Genomic DNA, 20,250 nt, shown 5'->3' with positions numbered 1-20,250 from the left:
CCCATTTAACAGATGAGTTAACTGAGGCCCAGAGAAGTGAAGTGACTCACTCCAGGTCACAGAGCAGACAAGTGGCAGAGCCGGAATTAGAATCCAGCTCCTTCTTATTCCCAGGCCTCTGCTCTATCCACTAAGCTGCGATTAGTTTTTAATGGCATTTATTAAGCGTTCAGCACCGTACTCAGCGCTGAGCACTTCTGCCTGCCTTCGGGGTTCCTCTCATCACTGTTTTGAAGGATAACTGGCTAGGTTGCAGCACAGTCTGCACTTGGAGGGAGCAGGCAATGCTGCACTCTAGAGAACTGGCAGGGGAGGTTCCTTTCACCTCTGGGTGCCTTTTGACCTGAGTGACGAAGGATAAGTGATCTTTTTCCTTTGGCATTTTGCATTCCAAGTAAAAATAATTCCAAGCCCCCTGAGTGCACCCTGCCACTGTAAATCGTATGCCAACCATCCACCATTCTGTCCCAGAAGTGTCCTTTACCATTCAAACCAACCCTGCACCCACCATAGCCTTTTTCCCCTCTGGTTAATTGTGTATGGCTGCAGTGCAGTAGAATATGTTCTTTCCTTTCCTTTGTCACACCAAGTGCTTTTCTATTCAATATTTATGTCTGTAGGAGTTCCTCTCTTTCTAAAGGTCTTCATTATTTACAGTATCTTTCTTTCCAAGCAGTTTTTCACACATAGCGCTGACATCTCCAAATTGGAGCAGTTACCTGTTTTCCTTGAACGTTTTTCCCGTGGCCATTGCTACTGTTGTTTCCCTGCTCACTTTCTGTGGTTTGTGATCTTTACCATGTACTGTATCAGGGCAGAACAGAAACTACTTGGTTGAAATAAAATTGCAAATGTGTCCATTAATCTGCTAGCTTCTAATAATGTTTAAATCCCCATTTGTACGATTTTTGCACATTAGCAGGTGCCTTCATGTTTGAACGGAATCTCGCAATGCTGAATTATAATGTGATAGTTGCCATTCTGGGCAGAAGTTCCTGCTGAGTTACAGTAATTGCTCAGGGTATTAACAGCAATAAAAGCTGAAGCTTCTGTTGTCAGTATTGGTCTAGTACAACACATTAAAGCTGTCTGCAAAAATAATGTGGGAAGCAGAGTGCAATATGTTTTGCTACCTTTGAAAAAAAAATCCTCTGTTATTTCTTATGTTTTTGTTTGAGGTTCTATATTCAGCACACACTTGAGATGCGGTGTTATGGCAGCAGTGAGGCTCTTTTCTCATTTTGGAAGAAATGTACCATAGTGATCATCGGTATTCCTATTTCTGCCTGTGGCTCTTGAGAGAATGGAAATTGTTACCAAAATTTGCAGACCGTCCCTCCTCCCCCTCCCCACCCCCAAAAGAAAAAGGATAAGACACAGTGTGAGTGGAATGGAGTAAAGAAGAGGGGGCTGCCGTCAACTAAAAATGTACTGGAGCTCTTGGTCTTCATTGTTCTATTGTTGGAGAGAGCATTTGAGCTTCCTTCCCTCACATCCTCTGCCTCTCTCCTCCCTCTGCCCCTTCTCTCCCTCCCTTTCTCAGGTTTCAAAAGGCAGTTGCAGTTTGGTTTTGCCAACAGCAAAACGTGTCAAGTGGAGTGAGGTAAAAAAAAAAAAAAAAAATCAACAGCCTTGAAATGTCACTGACTAAGTGCATTATAGTCTTAGTTATCATAATGCAAAAGTGGGTTTGGAGGCACAGCTGTGAATATTCTTTTCCCAATTAGTATAAACATTTTACCTTGCTGGTTGGGATACACCCAGTTTCTGGCTGAGGAGTCTGTTTCGAAACCAGGAAGAGGACTTTGAATAGTGTGCATATGAACCCAGGAAACAATGTTAAACATAATGGCTGTGCTGTGAACTAACAAAAGCCAGGAAATTGAGAGTAAAGCATGGTATGCCATCTGTCACTAGTTATGACTTGCAGCACAACAAAACCATTTACCGAGCTTAGCTACCTTTTCCCTGCAGGGCTGCCTGGGAGGGGATAGTTGTCTTAGGCCCCGGAATAGCAGCTCCCAAGAACGGGAAGTAGAGATTCATATTTTTTCTGTAGATTGTAAGCTCCTTTTGGGCAGAGAATGGGTTTCCCAATTCTGTCTGGCATCCTCTCCAAAGCGCTTAGTACAGTGCTCTTCACACAGTAAGCGCTGAATAAATACAATTGATCCATTTCCCTGGACTCAGTCTTTCAATCTTCTTTTTTCATTTAATAGGATGAGTTTAGGTGTGTGTGTGTAGTGGGAGCAGCGTTGGATGAGATACTAAAATCAAGCCTGTTGTTGAGCTGCATTCAGAAATCTCCCCTGCTCATTTTACTCTATTTGTGCTGGTGGTCACTGGGACTTTTCAGAGTAAGAGGCTATCTATATTATCTTGAAATTGAATTATGCTGTCGTAATTATTTTACTGTCTCTATACCCTGCCTCTGGTTTGGGGCTGTGGAGTACTGTGGCATACCTACCAAGTTGCTGTGGTGGCCGAATGACGTCTTGGTGCACGTAATGTGGTACCTATGTGACCAGAAGAGCTAGTAGCTTTTCAGGTGGTGCACTATTACCCCAACTACTAGGGCTCTACTCCCTTGATTATGGCTAGGAAGCTCTCCTATGTACAGTATAATCCTCACACATACCCACATTGTGCTGCCTACTTGATAAACATAGGGATTTCGTACACATGCTTGGATTCTTGAGGCTGGTTATGGACTTTGCACTTGCCAGTCTAGGCTCTGGAATGGTCATTGTGCAGGATGTTGTTTTTCCCTTCCCTCCTCCTCTCCCCTTTTGAAAATCCAGTTGAGAGAGGATTTGATCTCAGAGGGCAGCTATATTTTAATGGCGGAGAGGGAAGAACAGCCCCGTAATGGATTAAGGGCAAAGTTTAGCTTGATTTCAAAGGGAACTGGAGTTTTATTGATCATAACGAAGGGAGGAGGAGGAGGAGGAGTAATTATAATATTTATCTAGTTCTTTGCTTGTGTGCTCAGGACCATAGTGTCAGGAAAGAATTCACTGGTGAGAATTAGAAATGGTCCCTGGTCCGCAATGGGCTCACAGTCTTAAAGGGGAGAGGGGACTGACATCAGACCTTTCAAGATGAAACACTAGAATCACTAAAGCAATATAAAAGAAAAGGACAAGAAGAAACTCAAAACACAAAAATGAAAAGAAAGCAGTAGGTTACCAAGGCTAGAGGAACAGGAGGAGCAGTGTGGCCTAGTGGATAGAGCCCGGGCCTGGGAATCAGAAGGATCTGGGTTCTAGTCCCGGCTCCGCCACTTGTCTGCTGTTTGACTTTGGCTAAATCACTTAACCTCTGTGTGCCTCAGTTACCTCATCTGTAAAATGGCGATTACGACGGAGAGCCCCATGCGGGACACGGACTGTGTCCAACCTAATTACCTTTTATCTACCCTAGCGCTTAGAACAGTGCTTGGCACCTAGTTAGGTAGATTGACAAATTCCAAAAACAAAAAGTTTCAGCCACCTTATCATCAGAATCCGACAACCACAACCCCAGTCCAGTAACTGCCATAGCAACAGCTTCTCAACATTTTGTATTTTGGTGAGGCATTCTACTGCTGTGGCTTCTTGTCCTTCCCCACCATGATGATTCAAGGAAAATCAGAAAGGAAGGAGACGAGGGAAGGTAAAATAGTGCATGGTGGAAAGAGGCTGGAATGGCTTAGCTCTGGGGATGAAGTTGGGAGTGAGGCTCCATGTGGTGACTTTGGTTTGTCACATTTATTGTCTGCCTGAGTTTCAGTAAGTAGGATTAACCCCTTATTACTAGAGGCCTAGGAAAGAAAGTACCTAGAATCGCCCTGAATCCAGATGTTCCACCTGTAAGCCAGTGTTTAATAATAATAATGATGATGGCATTTGTTAAGCGCTTACTATGTGCAAAGCACTGTTCTGAGCGCTGGGGGATACAAAGTGATCAGGTTGTCCCACGTGGGGCTCACAGTCTTAATCCCCATTTTACAGATGAGGGAACTGAGGCTCAGAGAAGTGAAGTGACTTGCCCAAGGTCACACAGCAGACATGTGGCGGAGCTGGGATTCGAACCCATGACCTCTGACTCCAAAGCCCGGGCTCTTTCCACTGAGCCACGCCGCTTCCCCTGAGTTATGATTTAGTTAATATTTTTTATGAGGAAAAACATTAACTGACCTAGGAGGGGCTGGAAAGGGTTAAGAGGAAAGACTGTGGGTCATTTAAAATTCAGCCCTTTACTCTGTTTTATGGTATTTAAGTTCTTACTATGTGTCAAACGCTGTTCTAAGTGTAGGTACAAGTTAATTAGATTAGACACGATCCCGTGTCCCACATGGGGCTCACAGTCTAAGTAGGAGGGAGAACAGGCTTTGAATCCCCATTTTACAGTTGAGGAAACTGAGGAAGTTGTGACTTGCCCAAGGTCCCTTAGCAAGCAATTAGAACAGTTGGCAGAGCTGAGACTAGAATCCAGGTCCTCTGAATCCCAGGCCCATCCTCTTTCCTCTAGGCCATGTCGTTTCTCATTCGTTTCTCTTGTACATATCTATTCTATTTATTTTATTTTGTTAGTATGTTTGGTTTTGTTCTCTGTCTCCCCCTTTTAGACTGTGAGCCCACTGTTGGGTAGGGACTGTCTCTATATGTTGCCAATTTGTACTACCCAAGCTCTTAGTACAGTGCTCTGCACATAGTAAGCGCTCAGTAAATACGATTGATGATGATGATGATGATTAAACAAAGTCCTGATTCTTCAAATTGTGGCCTGTCTTTCGTTTACTCCCTAGATTGTGACTCGGCTCCAAGTCCAATAATCAGTCAGTTCAATACTTCTGATCTTTAAGGAAGCCCATGTAGTCATCTTCCCATATAGCCCATTTAGAGACAATCCCGACCCAATGGAAAATGCCCACAAGCGAGGGGCAGTAGTGATTGTTGTGTGTAATTGGTTCACCCAGCAATAGCTTCAGGTCACTTTAGCGCCTGGTCCAGATATTTTACCAGCTGTACCTGTTATTACGGACTATACTACCTCCCACAGTGGATTAGAAGGGAGCTTAACTTTTCAAGGTCCCAGGGTTGCATTCTGAGCAAGAATCAGTTCTCAGAGGAGGTGTAATTGTAAAAGGATGCTCTACACTGTTTATTTCAGCTGGAGTGGTCTGATATCACTCATGACCAGTACTTTCCAGAGAGATGGCAATTAGAGAATGCCTTTGAGTTCCTGCCAGGGCCCAAATAGACACCATTAGATCTCTCCCCTCAAGAGCACTCCAAAAGGACCAAAAAGCCTGCCAAGAATCATTTCACCGTCTGTGCTAAAAAGGAGATTTCTCCCTTGCTTCCAAACAGAAGATGGAATTATACACTTATTGTAGTACAAACACAGAAGAACCAAATGTAGTGCGTTTTGGCCATTTGTAAAGGCCCTGTGCTCTGAAAGAGTTAGTTGTGAAGAGTTACGGCAATAACAGAAGGAATATTTTGCTACCCCTGGGGCCTATTGCTCCATTCCTAGGAGACTTTGCATTAGAGAAATGCTCGAGGTGGAAGCCAAATTCTTAACTGTCCCTCAAGGAATTGAGTGAAGTATTTTTTTTTTTCCCCCTGGCCAGACACAGGAGGTGAAAATGTGATTCTCCTGTCTCAGAACTATGTAACTGCATCATCCCCACTCATTTCTTTTTGGAAAAATGTGTGAGGCCCATTCGCCATTATTTGAGTTGAATGCTTTTGATTTTTAGTGGATAGTTAATAAGTGAAAGCAAGGAAGGTATCTGTCCTTAAAATCAAAAATGGGATGGACATTGAGTATATGGATAATTCTGTGGAAAGCTTGGTCATGATTTCAGATGGGTAATGTAGTGCATAAATAAATATGCAAGACACCCCAAGACAGAGGTGAAGTTTTCTTATCCTGGAGAACGAATCACTATTTTAATGAATCCCTTTTATGGCGAACCTCTCTTTTAACGTGAGGTGACTCTCTCTTTAAGATCCCCTGACTTCCTTGTCCAAGTACCACTAGAAGCCAAGAGGTAGCCAGAGGGTCAGACTCCTTGCCCGGGACCACATTTCAGTAGTTTAAAGACCTTGACTATCCCATCACACTCTCCAGTCAGGGTTGCTTTTGTCCCTCTTTTCTGACAAAGATAGAGAGGAGCCATACAGTAGCAGGACAACAGGATGCCTCCAACCTTCTAACTGCCCTACCTCTCGATTCTCCAAACTGTCTTTCTCAGAGATCGGCGAGATGGGGGATGACATTTTGTAGATGAAAATAATCCAACGAAATATGGGCTAAAAGTCTACCTCCTGACCCCCACCAGTTGCCCTCTTGAAACATAAGCCAAAGGGAATCAATCAGTGGTATTTATTGAGCTCTTTCTGTGTACAGAGCACTGTACTAAGCACTTGGGAGGGTATAATACAAGAGAATTAGCAGACACATTCCCTGCCCATAATGACCGAACATGAATCCGGTGTTTAATTTTTTATTTCATTTTAAAACGAATGCACTAAGTGGGCAGTTCCAATCTTTCTATTTGGTTCAGTGTGCAGCATTTTTTTTTTTTTTTGCATAATAATCATAACAGATTGGGTCCATATGGCACCTGGAAGGCTGTCACCGAAAGTATTCTTCAGGCTATGGCTCTTCCAGTCTTAGTATAATACAGTGTTTTACTTTTTTTACCGTCCTCATTTAAGGCAGCACACTTTCCACCTCCCCCTTCGCTCATAAGTCATTAGTCTTGGGACTTGGTTTGTTTGGGTGTGTGTTAGGGGGCCTTTGTACTGCTCTTTGAGTTGAGGTTGTGAGGACTTAAAGGTGCAATTGATGGTACTGCTTTCCAGTAGGAAACTGTTCTTTATTTCTGGGCTGATAATATAGTTCTAAAATGAATGAGTTCCTTCGAAGACTGCATTGCCGCTAGTTTGGCTTTACCCATCAGGAACCAGAAAACCGTACTGCTGCAGATGGGAATTATAAAAAGGTAAATTTCTAGGGTTAGAAGGGATCCTCATTACCAGTTTGTCCAGTAAAAGAAAATTCCCTGGCCTAGTAGAAATTTGAGGCCACGATAATTGAAGTAATCATTATTATCCTTTAGTGGTGCAGTAAGATAAGGGAAGGCCTTAAGTCAATTGGTTCATGATCAACCAGACTAGAATTGGGAAATTCCTTTTTAACATGTAAATCTGAGGGTTGCTTATAATTTCAGATAATCCTTTGGGAAGTGGAGGTGGGCCGAACTTCCTCAGCGTGACATTTTGTTAATCATAGTCAATGGGGTGAAGTGGGGAACAGTGGATTTTATTTTTCTGTGTTTTTCTTGTTTAGAGAAAGTATTTCCTTAAGCAAGAGGCACGCTTCCCCTCCACCCCCCAGTATAGTGTAAGATTGTTATTGAGACAGAGATAACAGCCCTGAATTTGAAGGGTGATTAACCACTCAGTCATTGAGTGCTATTTGAGTGCTTTCTGTGCGAAGCACTGTTCTTAGCGCCTGGAAGAGTACAGTATAACAGAGTTCCCAGCCCATTAGTTTACAGTCTAAAGGGGGAGAAAGGCATTAATATAAATAAATTTAATTGCAGATATGTACTTAAGTGCTATTAGGCTGAGAGAGGGGTGAATAAAGGGTGCAAATCCTAGCGCAAAGGGAGCTGCATAAAGAAGTGGAAGAAGAGGAAATGAGGGCCTAGTCATAGAAGGCCTCTTGGAGGAGATGTGTTTTTACTAAGGCTTTGGAGGTGGGGAGAGTGAACATCTATTAGATATGGAGCAGGAAGGAGTTCCATGACAGAGGCAGGATGTAGGCAAGGTGTCAGGGATGAGATAGATGAGTTTGAGGTGAAGTGAGTAGGTTGGCATTAGAGGAGCGAAGTGTGGGGGCCGGGTTGCAGGAAATTAGGTAAGGTAGGAGGGGACAAGGTGATTGAGTGCTTTAAAGCCTATGGTAAGGTGTTTCTGTGTGATGTGGAAGTGGATGGGCAACCCCTGGAGGTTCTTGAGGAGTGGGGAAACAAGTACTCAATGGCTTTGTAGAAAAATGATCTGGGCAGCAGAGTGAATAATTATAGTAATTATGGTATTTGTTAAGTGCTTACTATGTGCCAAGCACTGTTCTAATTGCTGAAGTCTAGACTGAAGTGGGAAGGGACAGGAATTATGGTGGTCAGCAAGGGGGCTGATGCAGTAATCAAGGTGGGATTGTTATGTGCTTGGATTAATGTGGTAGCAGTTTAGATAGAGAGGAAAGGGTGGATTTTAGCCATGTGAAGGTTGAAGCGACAGGATTTGGTGACAGATTGAACATATGGGTTGAAAGAGAGAGGAGTTGAGGATAACACCAAGTTTATGGGCTTGTGAGACAGGGAGGAGATAGTGGTGCTGTCTACAGTGATGGGAAAGTCATGGGGGAAGACAGGATTTCAGTGGGAATATGAGGAGTTCTGTTTGAAATGTTATATTTGAAGTGTCTACAGAACATCCAAGTAGAGATGTTTTGAAGGCAGGAGGAAATATGGAACTGCAGAGAAGAAGAAAAATCAGCGCTGGAGAGGTACATTTGGGAATTATCTGTGTAGTGATGATAGTAGAAGCCGTGGGAATGAATGAGTTCTCCAAGAGAGTGGGTATAGATGGAGAATAGAAGGGGATCTGGAACTGAGCCTTGAGGGACTCTCATAGGGGTTGGGTAGCAGAGGAGGAACCCATAAAAGAGACTGAGAAGGAGCTGCCAGAGAGATAGGAGGAGAACCAGGAGAGGACAGTGTCAGTGAAGCCAAGACTGGATAATGTGTCCAGGATAAGGGAGTGGCCAACAGTATCAAATACATTTGAGAGGTTGAGGAGGATTCGGTTGGAGGGCAGAGGCCATTGGATTTGGCAAGAAGGAGATCGGGCGTTGAGTTGGATAAAGAGAAGTATTGATACAGCGTAAAAGATATATTGTCTCTCCTAATAATAATGATGGTATTTGTTAAGCGCTTACTATGTGCCAAGCACTGTTCTAAGCCCTGGCACTGTTCTAAGCGCTGACTGATACGGTGATCATTCCGGAACCCAGTCTCTCTCCCAAATGTTTGAGACCAGGGAGATTTTCCCAAACAACTTTGAATAGTGACTTATTTTTCTTAATTTAACTGATTTGCAGTAGTATCTCCATAGGTCCCAAGAAAAAAATGCATAATCACTTTTTACATTTCATTAAAATATCTGGAAGGAAAATGTTCATTTCCCAAACCCTGTTCCTGTACCTGAGGTTTTTCAAAAGCAGTGAGCTCCTAGGAATAGAATTCCTTCTTTCTGAGGCAGTTCTGCCCTAGTCGCTTCTTGATGAATTCTGAGAGTGGCTTTGGTGGGGCCTCAGCACCCGTTTCATTTAGACTTGCTCAGTAGGATTGGAAACTGATCTGGAGAATTGCACGGCAGGTATACTTCATTCAAAGTTATCTCAAGAGCCCAGAGCACAAAGCATAGTCCTCCAGGACAATTACCCAGAAAGGCCTTCGCAAGTAAAGTGGGAGGAATGCATATACACCACCAGGTTTGTATATTTTAAAAGCTGTTCGGTTCCTGACTTCAGACCCTTCCAAGGGCTTGGGGTTGATCGCCTTTTTCTCTTTTGTAAAGAAAGTTCACAGGTATTTCTTTCCTCAATTGTTTGTTTGAATTAATGTGCCAGTTTAGCATCACCTGTCAATGCCGCTTTGTGGGTGTGTTACAAAGTAAATTAAACATTTGGTAAATAGTCATTGCAAATAATTCATTTCTACTTTTTCAGTTTTCTGGTGATTTTCTTTTAACACGTTCTATGTACTGTCCAATCAGCCTGGGACGTTTTGAGAGGACATCTTCAAACTCTATCTCAGAGAGCGTTTTGGAAATATAAAGGCCAGTAAAGGATGCTATCTAAGGTCAGAAGCTGCCTACCGCCCATCTTCCCTGCATTGAAGGCTCACTCAGAGTGCCTCTTTTGAAAAGAGAGCTGGTAGGTACTGTGAGTACCAGTTCTGTCCTTCAAAGACTCAGCACTCTCTAGAAGTTCAGAACCTACCGAAGCAACTTTGGATACGATCCCTTAGCCGTGGGCATTAGGCACAATCGAGATTCATTGCAACAAGTATGTCTCATCTTTATCATTTTGAAATGATCCCAGGCTGTGGGAAAGGAACCCAGGAGTTAAGATTCCTGACCTTTCCAGCCTCAACACTTTGTTCAGGATGCACCTGAGAAATGAGGGAAAAAGCAGAGAATATTGGCTGTGTGGTTCTCTTGAGATCATTATTTTGCCTAGCATGCATTTCCTCGACATGTGCTTTCCAAAATGTCTTGCCACCAGAAAATGCTATCCTGGAAATAGATCACTGCCTTTATTAAAAAAAAATATCCTGCAATTTTCTCTTAATGGAGGTATGCCACCGGTACTTGGCTGTGATATTCCGTTTCCTCTGAAAACTCCGTTACTAAGGGCAAAGACACTGCTGTCCTTTGAGCGGCGGCTGGAAGTGTTGAACTAGGGAAGAGTGAATTGTGCCGTCTATTTAAATCTACATTTTGAGCTTTACTCTTTAATGTTGATAAAAGGTATGTCTTGGAAAAGCATACAAGTTACTCCCAAAGGTTTTGGCTACCTGGGAGGCGTGGAAGGTGATCTGCGAAAGGATTCTCGAAGAGATCAGATTGTTCTCTGCTGAACGCCCCAAACGAGCAGGGGAAAGGGGGCGTTGGGCACGTTAACTTAAAACTCTTTTCTCTTTTAGGTCCACAACTCCCAGACCTGTTGCAGATCTCCAACTCCTGCTCTGTGTGACCCCCCAGCATGCTCTCTGCCGGTGGCATCACAGCCACCACAGCACCTTACTGAAGCCGGGAGAGGGCCTGTAGGGGTAAGGAGAATCCCGTTTTTAAAAGCTCTCTCGATATTTTATATCCCACAGGGTATAAAATAGGAACATTACCTCCCCCCAAAATACCCTTTTGAAAAACTGCGGTAGTGTATGTGGTTTTAAAGGAGTAAAATGGACCTGCATAAGAGGAAGAAAAATACGGGACTTACCTTACCCCTCTAGGATAGTTCCAGACTCTAGTGGGTTTTGGTGGTGGGGTGTGATGGGATCAGCAGAGAGCATGCTGGGCTGCTGCAAGGAGCAGGAGCTGACAATCGGCAGCGAGTTTGGATGTTGCCCACAAATGGGGAGAAACGGGGGTAAGTTTGAGGCCAAGTGTGATGTGGAGTGTGGCTTTCTCCAGACACTTGAGTCTAAACTGAGCTGGGTGATCTGCTCTCAGTTCACTTCTGCAGGGCTTTCAGGTGCCACTCAGAAGGAGCCACTAGTTGATTTGTTGTTTCAGAGTTTTTGTGTCCAAAAATGCTCAGGTAGGCCTGTCTCAGATGCCCCGTTTCTAAACGGTCAGGAGTAACGTGCCCTGTGACCAGTGATTTCATTCTACTCTGGGTGGAACAGCGGGGATGAAATGGACATTACCATTATGTGTTAACAGCTGTAAAGTCAAGTGGCATCAGCCACTCTCGGAGCACAGATGTCTGGTATTGATTCTTTGTAAAGTGTTCTTCTGTGGAGTAGATCTTTTTTTTTTGTAAAAGTGTTGGAGTGCCAATTTTCTTGGCTTCTAGTCCCTTCAGGAAAGAATTGAGTGTAAGGATCCATGAGAAGGGGGTTGTGGGGGGGCAGGGCCATGGAACCATTTTTAAATGATCAATTTTCCTCTGTAAAGTATTAGTCGTTTGAGGGATTTGAAAGGGGAAAGAACAATCTGGAGTGTATTTTCCCTCCTTTCTGGGTGGCTGTTAGCATGATTATTATTAGTATAGTGTTAGTTAAGTGCTTGACACATGTGTCGAGCACAGTTCTAAGCACTGGGGTAGATACTTGCTAATCTGGTTGGACACAGTGCCTGTTTTACATGGGGCTCCCCGTCTGAGTGTGGTTGGGTCTTGGGAAATCAAAGTGTAAAGAAGATCAGAAATTCTGTTGGAGGAGCTTAGCTGCTGAAACCCTTGCAGAGCAGGGTCCAAAGGACAGGGGTCACAAGTAACCTCTTATTCTCAAAGTCCACCACCCCTCAAAATGGAGAATAAAGCCCAGAGGGAAGAACCTTAGCAGGTGGTCATTTTTGCTCCCTGTAAAGAGAGATTTCTGAGGGTGCGAATGATCCAAACCCCAATGCCTGGTTGTTGCTTCTTGAAAGCAAAGCCTTAGCCCTTGCCAGCCAGTCTGCTGTGTGCTTTAGAGATCCTGACATTTTCATCCTTCGGCCTGTTTTTTTTTCCTTCCTTTTCCCTCCAATTCCGTAAATTCGTACCCCATTCAGCAGCTAGTTCATTTATATTTTATTGCATTTTCCAGGTTGCTCATTAACTAGGATTTGCCTGAACTGATTGTAAATTTCACCCCTTGCATTGATTTTTGGCCAACTTCTTGCGTTGGCATTAATGTCATGTGACCAGCTCCCTGAAATTGATTACCAATATTTCTCTGTTAGCAGCAAAATACTCTGTTTACTGGAGATTTAAATGCGAAGATGATTGGTAGTCCTCTCACAAACTATCTCAAATGTGTTTGAAAGAGATTCTGTAGGAAGGCCATAAATCTTCCAGCAGTCAATACAATGCAGCATAAAGGCAACTTTATTGATTGTTCTTTAAAGATGCCGAGGGCTGCCAAAACCATTTTAGCTTGATCTGAACCGGATCCAGTTGGCAAGGCCCCCGCCGTGTGCTGAGATCTAATAAATTCCACAGGCACACAGATCTAATACAGTGTAATGATAGAGCTGCTGGGGAAAAAAATTGATTATGGGGTTTGCGACAATATCATTAACATTTCTTGCTCTAATACACCAGATGTCTTCACTAATAGACTATTTTTGTTCATTTAGTTTTTATAGGTTCTCATTGATTGCATCATAATTTAAGTTTCTCGGTGTCACCGTTCAGGTACAGATTTGTTTTGTGTGCCGGCACTAATGGTGGCATCAACTCAAAGCTTCTACAGTTTATACAATTTTAACTTTGCCGTTCATTTTGTAAATGTCCATGTAAGGCAGCCTTTCCGTCCATTAAATTTAATGTCTTCCAACAAAGAACCTGGGTAGTTGAGGGGAAAAGAGGCAGGCGGAAGGAATAAAGGAAGGCGAAAGGCCGAGCTAGTATTCCTTGAATTCCCCCTAGATTGGAGGATGATTTTTTTTTTCCAGCTGCCTAGGTTGTTTAAATACAAATTACATGGCAGTGTCATAGAAGTTCCCTCCAAAGCAGAAGATGTGCAGCCCTTTAAAACGGGCTTAAAACGAACATTTATTTTCTTTGTAATGGAATGTGCTGCGGAGCCGCAGAATCTAGTTCACTTTCATTGCACCTGTGCTTCTCTTCATTAGGAGAACAAGATGCCCTTGTGTTTGAGTTGGATTACTTACGTTTCCCATATTTTATCCAGCGCTTGCTGTACGCTTAAGGCTGCAACTAAGTGATTCGTCACACAATAAGAATGTCAAACAGTGCTGCAGTGCTTGGCTCGCTCTATTGTGTTTCAGTAGTGATTTTCTTAGCATGAGTTTTTTTGGTTGGTTTGTCATGCTGAAGTGAAAGTCCAAGCAAAAGCCACATTGTGAGGTCAGTGCCGTAGGCTTTATTTATCTCCGATGAACGACTCACACCACGGCTGTGTCGACTTCAAACAACCTGCTTTCTTGGGGCAGGGATGAGTGGATCAGGTTTTTTTTTAGGATGCTTTCGAAGACAAATTGTGCCTAGTTAGCTTTTCAGGGGTGCAACAGCTAAATACAAATGATTTAAAGACTCTAATGCATCCAACCGTTGGCCCTGGTGGAACGCTGGACTACTTATTCATCCTGTCCAGACAGTGGCTTAGGTCCGAGTTGAGACTTGTTGGGCTTTTTTGTTTTGTTTTTATTTTGGAAACTGTTACTCCTGGTCAAATTAGAGGAGCAGCATGATCTAATAGAAGAAGTCTGGGAATCAGAAGGACCTGGGTTCTAGCCCCGGCTCCGCCACTTGTCTGCTGTGTGACCTTGGGGAAGTCACTTCACTTCTCTTTGTCTCAGTTACCTCATCTGTAAAATGAGGATTGAGTCTGTGAACCCCACCTGGGACATGGACTGTGTCCAACTTGACTATCTTGTACCTACCCCAGCACTTAGTACACTGCCTGGCACATAGTAAGCACTTAACAAATACCATTAAAAAACAAATAGGCAGATGCTAGAGACTAGATAGGCAGAGGCCCATATCAGATCTCTGCCGAAACCACATCAGATCTCTTCCTGTGCTTTTGACTGGTAATGCTGAGGATGGTGTTTCATATATTTCCTGTTAATGTGCTAGGCGTGACTTTAATTTAGTTTGGCATCATTATTCTTTTCTTTCTACTCTTTCAATATTGCCCAGTCTAAACCTTGCTTACACACAGACAACTATGGTTTAAACAAATGAGGTCTCCTAGGATCTCCTAGGTTTTTTCCTGAACCAGGAAATAACTCCTATGGTAAAAGTAGGGTTTCAGCATAAAATACCTAATGATATATCTGTGCATATTTAAGTAAGCCTCAAAAAGCTTGTCTTTGAAAGATGAGACTGCAGACAACCTGCCTGCAGAGATCTGTGGCAAATGTGGTGGTTCACTCCAGTTACAGTTTTGCCCAACTGGAATAATTTTCCTACCGCCACTCCTTATTCCCTGCCCCCGGCCCTGACACTTGAGTTGGGGGCCCAGTTTGAAACTGGGCCTCAATGCCAATCCTCATGGAATTGACTGTGGGAGTTTCTAGTGGGTGGGCTATGTGATTTAGTGGATAGAGCACGGGCCTGCGAGTCAGAGGGACCTGCGTTCTAATCCCGGCTCTGCCACATGTCTGCTGTGTGATTTTGGGAAAGTAACTTCACTCCTCAATGCCTCAGCTCCCTCATTTGTAAAATGGGGATAAGAGTGTAAGCCCCATGTGGGACAGGGACTGTGTCCAACCTGATTAATGTATATCTACCTCAGCGCTTAGAACAATGCTTAACACATAGCACTTAACAAGTACCATTATTATTATTATTATTATTTCACTCGATTGAAACCAAGGTGCCTTCAGACAAGGGGCAGGAGGGAAGCTTTTCTGTATCCCAACTCTTGATTCTGTAAGGGCGGGGGGCTCCTTGGGGTCCTCCTGAAGATGAGAATCTCCTTGGATTAACTGATTTCCCTGAAGTCTCAAACAACAGGTGGAGGATGAGTTGCTCCTGTCCCCTCCCTTTTGAAGTCTTATTTTCTGACTCATTGAAAGAATGAGGGATGTGACTCAAGTACCTAATCCTCAGTCTCTCACCCAAATTAAGGGGGGCAAGCCCTCTCCTTCCCATTCACTCAGTGCTTTGGATAATATGATTTTATAAAGTTGGGGCAGAAGACCCAGATTTTCAGGCTTCTCCCTGGAATTTGGGACAGGTTTAATCTGGACTGTGTGTCCATCCCTGGGGAAATAAGTCCTGACTAGTGCTGTAAACCTCCGAAGGGAAGAAACAATGCTTATTCATTAAATCTTGGTATTTTCCAAGATGGCAATTACCGTGCTATAAGGTATCCATCACCCAGGAACTTTGTATAGATTTTTTTTTCCCATTAAGGAACCTGGTCTGACTAGTCTTAAATTTTCTCTGTGGTTAGTTTTCTGGGAAGGAACTGGATACAAACCTCTGTCTCTAAGGAGATGCTACATTTTTTTACCGTTACTGTGAATGCCTCAAAATATCACAGAGAGCTGGTATTACCTTTCCAAGAGTCTCTAAGGAGAGGCTCCCCAGTGGAGATGCTTCCTTCACGTCTGGCTGTTGTAATGTGATGATTCATTATATTGAAGCCTGAAAAATAATCAGAAGGAAGAAAAAAATGGGAATGAATCAGATCATTGTTAAACTAGAAAGTAATAGTTAATGGCACGTTGCTGGAATTGAATTCTTCGTCGGGCTGCGTAGTCAACTCTGAAAATTTCTTGAAGATTCTGTCCTAGATTTGATGGGTGGGGGGCATGCCCACTGGGAAGTACTTTAAAATCTGAATCCAGTTCCATATAAATTTCTTCACTTGTCACTCTTGTTTTGATACTTTGTCTTGTTGTAGTAAATTATCAGATACATTGGCCACAAGGGCTGCCTCTCCATCGCATCCATTTGTTCTTTTGTACATAAAAGGACAGTTCAGGAATCTGATTGTTTTTACAGCCATGTACATTTTTAAAACTTTTCTTGGAGTGTTTTAAGATGCTCTTATTTTTCACATTATGGGCTTTTCTTTTTAGTTTTACGTGCATTTGCTTTGCCTTCACTCAGTCAATTGATGGTATTTATTGAGCACTTTTTCACCCTCTTCTGTCTGCATTGCCCATGTATTTGTGTCTGTACTTTGTAAGCACTTGATATTCACCCCACCATCAGCTCCACACACACTTAGGTACACAGCCATAATTTATTTTAACATTTAGCTCCTCCTCCACTTGGGCAAGGATTGTGTCTACTTACTCACACAGTTGTATTGTACTCTCCCAGGTGCTTTGTACAGTGCGCTGTACATAATAAACTTCAATAAATACTATTAATTACTGTGTGCAGAGAAATTAGTATCCCAGTCTAAGCCAATCTAAACTATGAAATACTTGGGTGAGTACAGTACAATAAAGGCGGTAGACCTAATCACTGCCCACAAGGAGCTTATGGTTTTACTATCCTCAGTGCCTAATAGAAATCTGTTTTTGTAGAGCAACATTCATTCTCCCTCACAAAATTAGCAAGAGTATTGCCTTTAAAATTTAGGGTTCACAATTTCATTTCCTTTTTTGAGGCCTATGCTTCTGAACTTGGAAGTCACACACTGGGGACTCTGTGACTTTGTAGGGTTTCTGGGACTCCATCTTGATAACACGTCTTCCTGGAACATAAGGCTTGTAGGGGCGGGAAGATGATCCGAGGACTCGAGGAAGGTAATTCACCAGAAGGTGAGCTCAGGAGAGTTCCCTGTTCCAGGTTTGCGTCCTATCTTTGTGTCTGCTTTTGACCCCAGGGGGCTGGAATCTTATACCATCTAATTTCCCAGGCGCATCGGAAAGTTCGGCCTTACCTTACACTGCAACTATTCATGTCACTCCCAGGTTTGATTCATTTCTAGGCACCTCTTCATTTTTCAGAGGCTGATTATTTACTTTGTGGGTCATCCAGGTTTCTCTTCCTTCCCGCTGCTGGCAGGCCTTTGGCCTTGTCGTGGCTGATTAGCATTTCCATTCAAAGGTGCACGGGGAGAGGAAGGGAAGCAGTTCATTTTGCTACTTGTTAGTCTGTTCAAAGGTTAAGTCGGGTAGGACACTGGAACTAGTCCTTCAGAAGAGACTTAGAATGTGTGGATTTAATTATCAGTGTGTTCTTTGTCCCTTGGGACCACAGATAAAGGGGGCTGTATGGTAGAAAGAGACCTTAAATTTCCTCTACATTTTGTGTGTATCTAAATAAAAGGGGGGTGTGTGTGTGTGTCTGTGTTATGCTTTGACACCACCCCTCCACTCCCCCCTTGCCAAGTGATGTATTTACCCCCAGGCTGACTAGGCCTAGGTCTGGTATAACAAATTCTGCCCCACTGGCTTCCGGACTACCTGGGCTTCGGGAATGCTACTCCACTCGGGGACATGGAGGCTACATCCCCAGGATCCTTGGCTAGCAAGCTCACTTCTCAAAGCTCTGTCTCCTTCACTCTACAAGCAGGTGAGGCAACAGGAACAGACAGGGTGGAATTAAAATGCTTGCCACGGGGGGCTTCTAGGAGATGTAACTAGCATGTGCATCGTGGCATAAAGCACGTTCCAAGCAAATGGGATCGTTGTTTTTCTTTTAAATTGAATCCTAAAACCGGGAAAGGGATTAAGCACTTTTTGAAAACAAATTACATTACGTGAGAGCGATCCATCCCTGCTCCCGAACCGGGAGATGTTTCTAGAATTCCAAAGCAGGCTGTTGTGCTGTCACCAACAGCAAGGTCACACGTGCTTTTCTAGGGGGAGGAATATTGGCAGGGCCACAAATAAATTCCATTGTTCAGGACTGCTGGAGGGAGATTTTTGCAGATTCTTGGGGTCACCACCATCTTGCTTGTCACAGCAGTTTTCGGCAAATGGCTCTCAGCCATTCCAGAGGTGAGTGGGGGTTTTTTGGTTGTCGCTTTTCTTTTCTTTCTTTCTTTTTTATTTTGGTTCTCTCTTTCTTTTGTTTCATCCTTCAGATTAATTTCGTTAATTTTTAGCCAGGTTAAGCTGAAGCGAGTCAGGACTAAGCTTTTTCCAGGTGCTTTTGGTTCCTTTGGAAAATCTTATGTCTAGGATGTCCTTCATCCCAACCATTCCGTTACGAGATTTGCCTATCTTTTATCCCATCTCTTGTTCCTTTGAGCGGAAAGAGCCATAGAGCAGCAGTTCATCTTCTTAACACAGCAAACATTGTTAAACTGCTGTAGGTCCCATTAACTTCAAATCTCTTTGTCGAGGCCATTTCTATTATACTTGACAATTTTTCTAGTGTAGAGTTTTATCATTTCTCTCTTCTCTGGGGACAGGGACTTTTTAAATTGCATAATAACCCACTGTAGCTTGTTTTCCACCTTTTCCACCACCCTTTAAAATGTGAGAAAGTCTAGCCAATCTAATACTCTATTTTTGAAGGCTAGATTCATTCATTCATTCATTCAATCGTATTTATTGAGCGCTTACTATGTGCAGAGCACTGTACTAAGCGCTTGGGAAGTATAAGTTGGCAACATATAGAGATGGTCCCTACCCAACAGCGGGCTCACAGTCTAGAAGGGGGAGACAGACAACAAAACAAAACATTTTAACAAAATAAAATAAATAGATAAATATGTACAAGTAAAATAAATAGAGTAATAAATATGTACAAACATATATACATATATACAGGTTCTGTGGTGAGGGGAAGGAGGTAAGGTGGGGGGGATGGAGGGGGGAGAGGAAGGAGGGGGCTCAGTCTGGGAAGGCCTCCTGGAGGAAGTGAGCTCTCAGTAGGGCTTTGAAGGAAGCCCTGATGACGTGGTCATGTTTTACTTATAAAACTTTACTTAATACTACAAATGTGGTATTAAGCGCTTACTATATACCAGGCATTGTACCAAGCGAAGGGATAGATATAAGCTAATTGGGTTGGACACAGTCCTTGTCCCTCATAGGGCTCACGGTCTTAATCCCCATTTCACAGATGAGGTAACTGAAGTCCTGAGAAGTGAAGCGAATTGCTGAAGGTCACACATCAAAGTAACGGAGGCAGGATTAGAACCCTGGTCCTTCTGACTCGCAGGCCCAGATTCTATCTCCTAAGCCACACCTTTATTTCCGGTGGAGTAAGTGCTCAATAAATACTATTGATTGGTTGATTGGTGGCATGATTTAGTCACTGATTTCTAGCCATAACTAGATTTGTAATTCTTGGAGTATGGTAGGCATCCCCTGTAGACTGCAAGCTCCTTGTGGGCAAGGGTCATTTCTACCACCTTGATTTTATTGTAGTCTCCCAAGACCTTACTGTGTGCTTTGCACTCAGGAAATACCACTGATGGATGGATTTACTATCCACATACCTCAATTTTCCCCATCCCGGGCCCAGACGATAATCTGGATCTGAATAAAGATACCATCTACAAGAGTGAAATGCTCACTTCTTGGTATATTGTTGAGAGAGGTACCCAGTATCTTGTCAAGAACATTATGGTTTTTGTTGCATAGCCGGGGTTTGGGCTGCCGGTGAATATATTAGCAGCAATCTTTGGAGTGAAATAAAGTTTATCTAATCATAATTATTATTATTATGGTATTTAAGTGCTTATTATGTTCCAGCCACTGCACTAAGCGCTGGGGTAGATACAGGCAAATTGGGTTGGACGCAGTCTCCATCCCTTGTGGGGCTCACAGTCTCAATCTCCATTTTACTGATAATAATAATAATAATGATAATAATGGCATTTATTAAGCACTTACTATGTGCAAAGCACTGTTCTAAGCACTGGGGAAGTTACAAGGTGGTCAGGTTGTCCCACTGAGGGCTCACAGTCTTAATCCCCATTTTGCAGATGAGGTAACTGAGGCACAGAGAAGTTAAGTGACTTGCCCAAAGTCAGCTGACAAGTGGCGGAGCGGGGATTTGAACCCATGACTGCTGACTCCAAAGCCC

General features: G+C 43.2%; 1 protein-coding gene across 5 annotated transcripts in view; it reads left to right on the top strand.

The window, feature by feature from the left end:
* The window catches only part of RERE (arginine-glutamic acid dipeptide repeats), a 562,577-nt gene that overhangs the window by 225,780 nt on the left and 316,547 nt on the right, over positions 1-20,250 (top strand). For 4 of the 5 annotated variants that reach the window (XM_038746110.1, XM_038746108.1, XM_038746109.1 and 1 more), the window contains exon 4: positions 10,772-10,897. The exons of the other annotated variant lie outside the window; for it this stretch is intronic. In XM_038746110.1, the coding sequence (XP_038602038.1) occupies positions 10,772-10,897 (126 nt within the window). The remainder of the gene's footprint in view (positions 1-10,771; positions 10,898-20,250) is intronic. 5 annotated transcript variants of the gene reach the window in all.

This window comes from Tachyglossus aculeatus, chromosome 5 (assembly GCF_015852505.1).
Source record: "Tachyglossus aculeatus isolate mTacAcu1 chromosome 5, mTacAcu1.pri, whole genome shotgun sequence".
In the NCBI taxonomy this organism is placed as follows: domain Eukaryota; kingdom Metazoa; phylum Chordata; class Mammalia; order Monotremata; family Tachyglossidae; genus Tachyglossus; species Tachyglossus aculeatus.
Note: the sequence above shows the minus strand (reverse complement) of the source record. Positions and strands in the feature narration are given on the sequence as shown.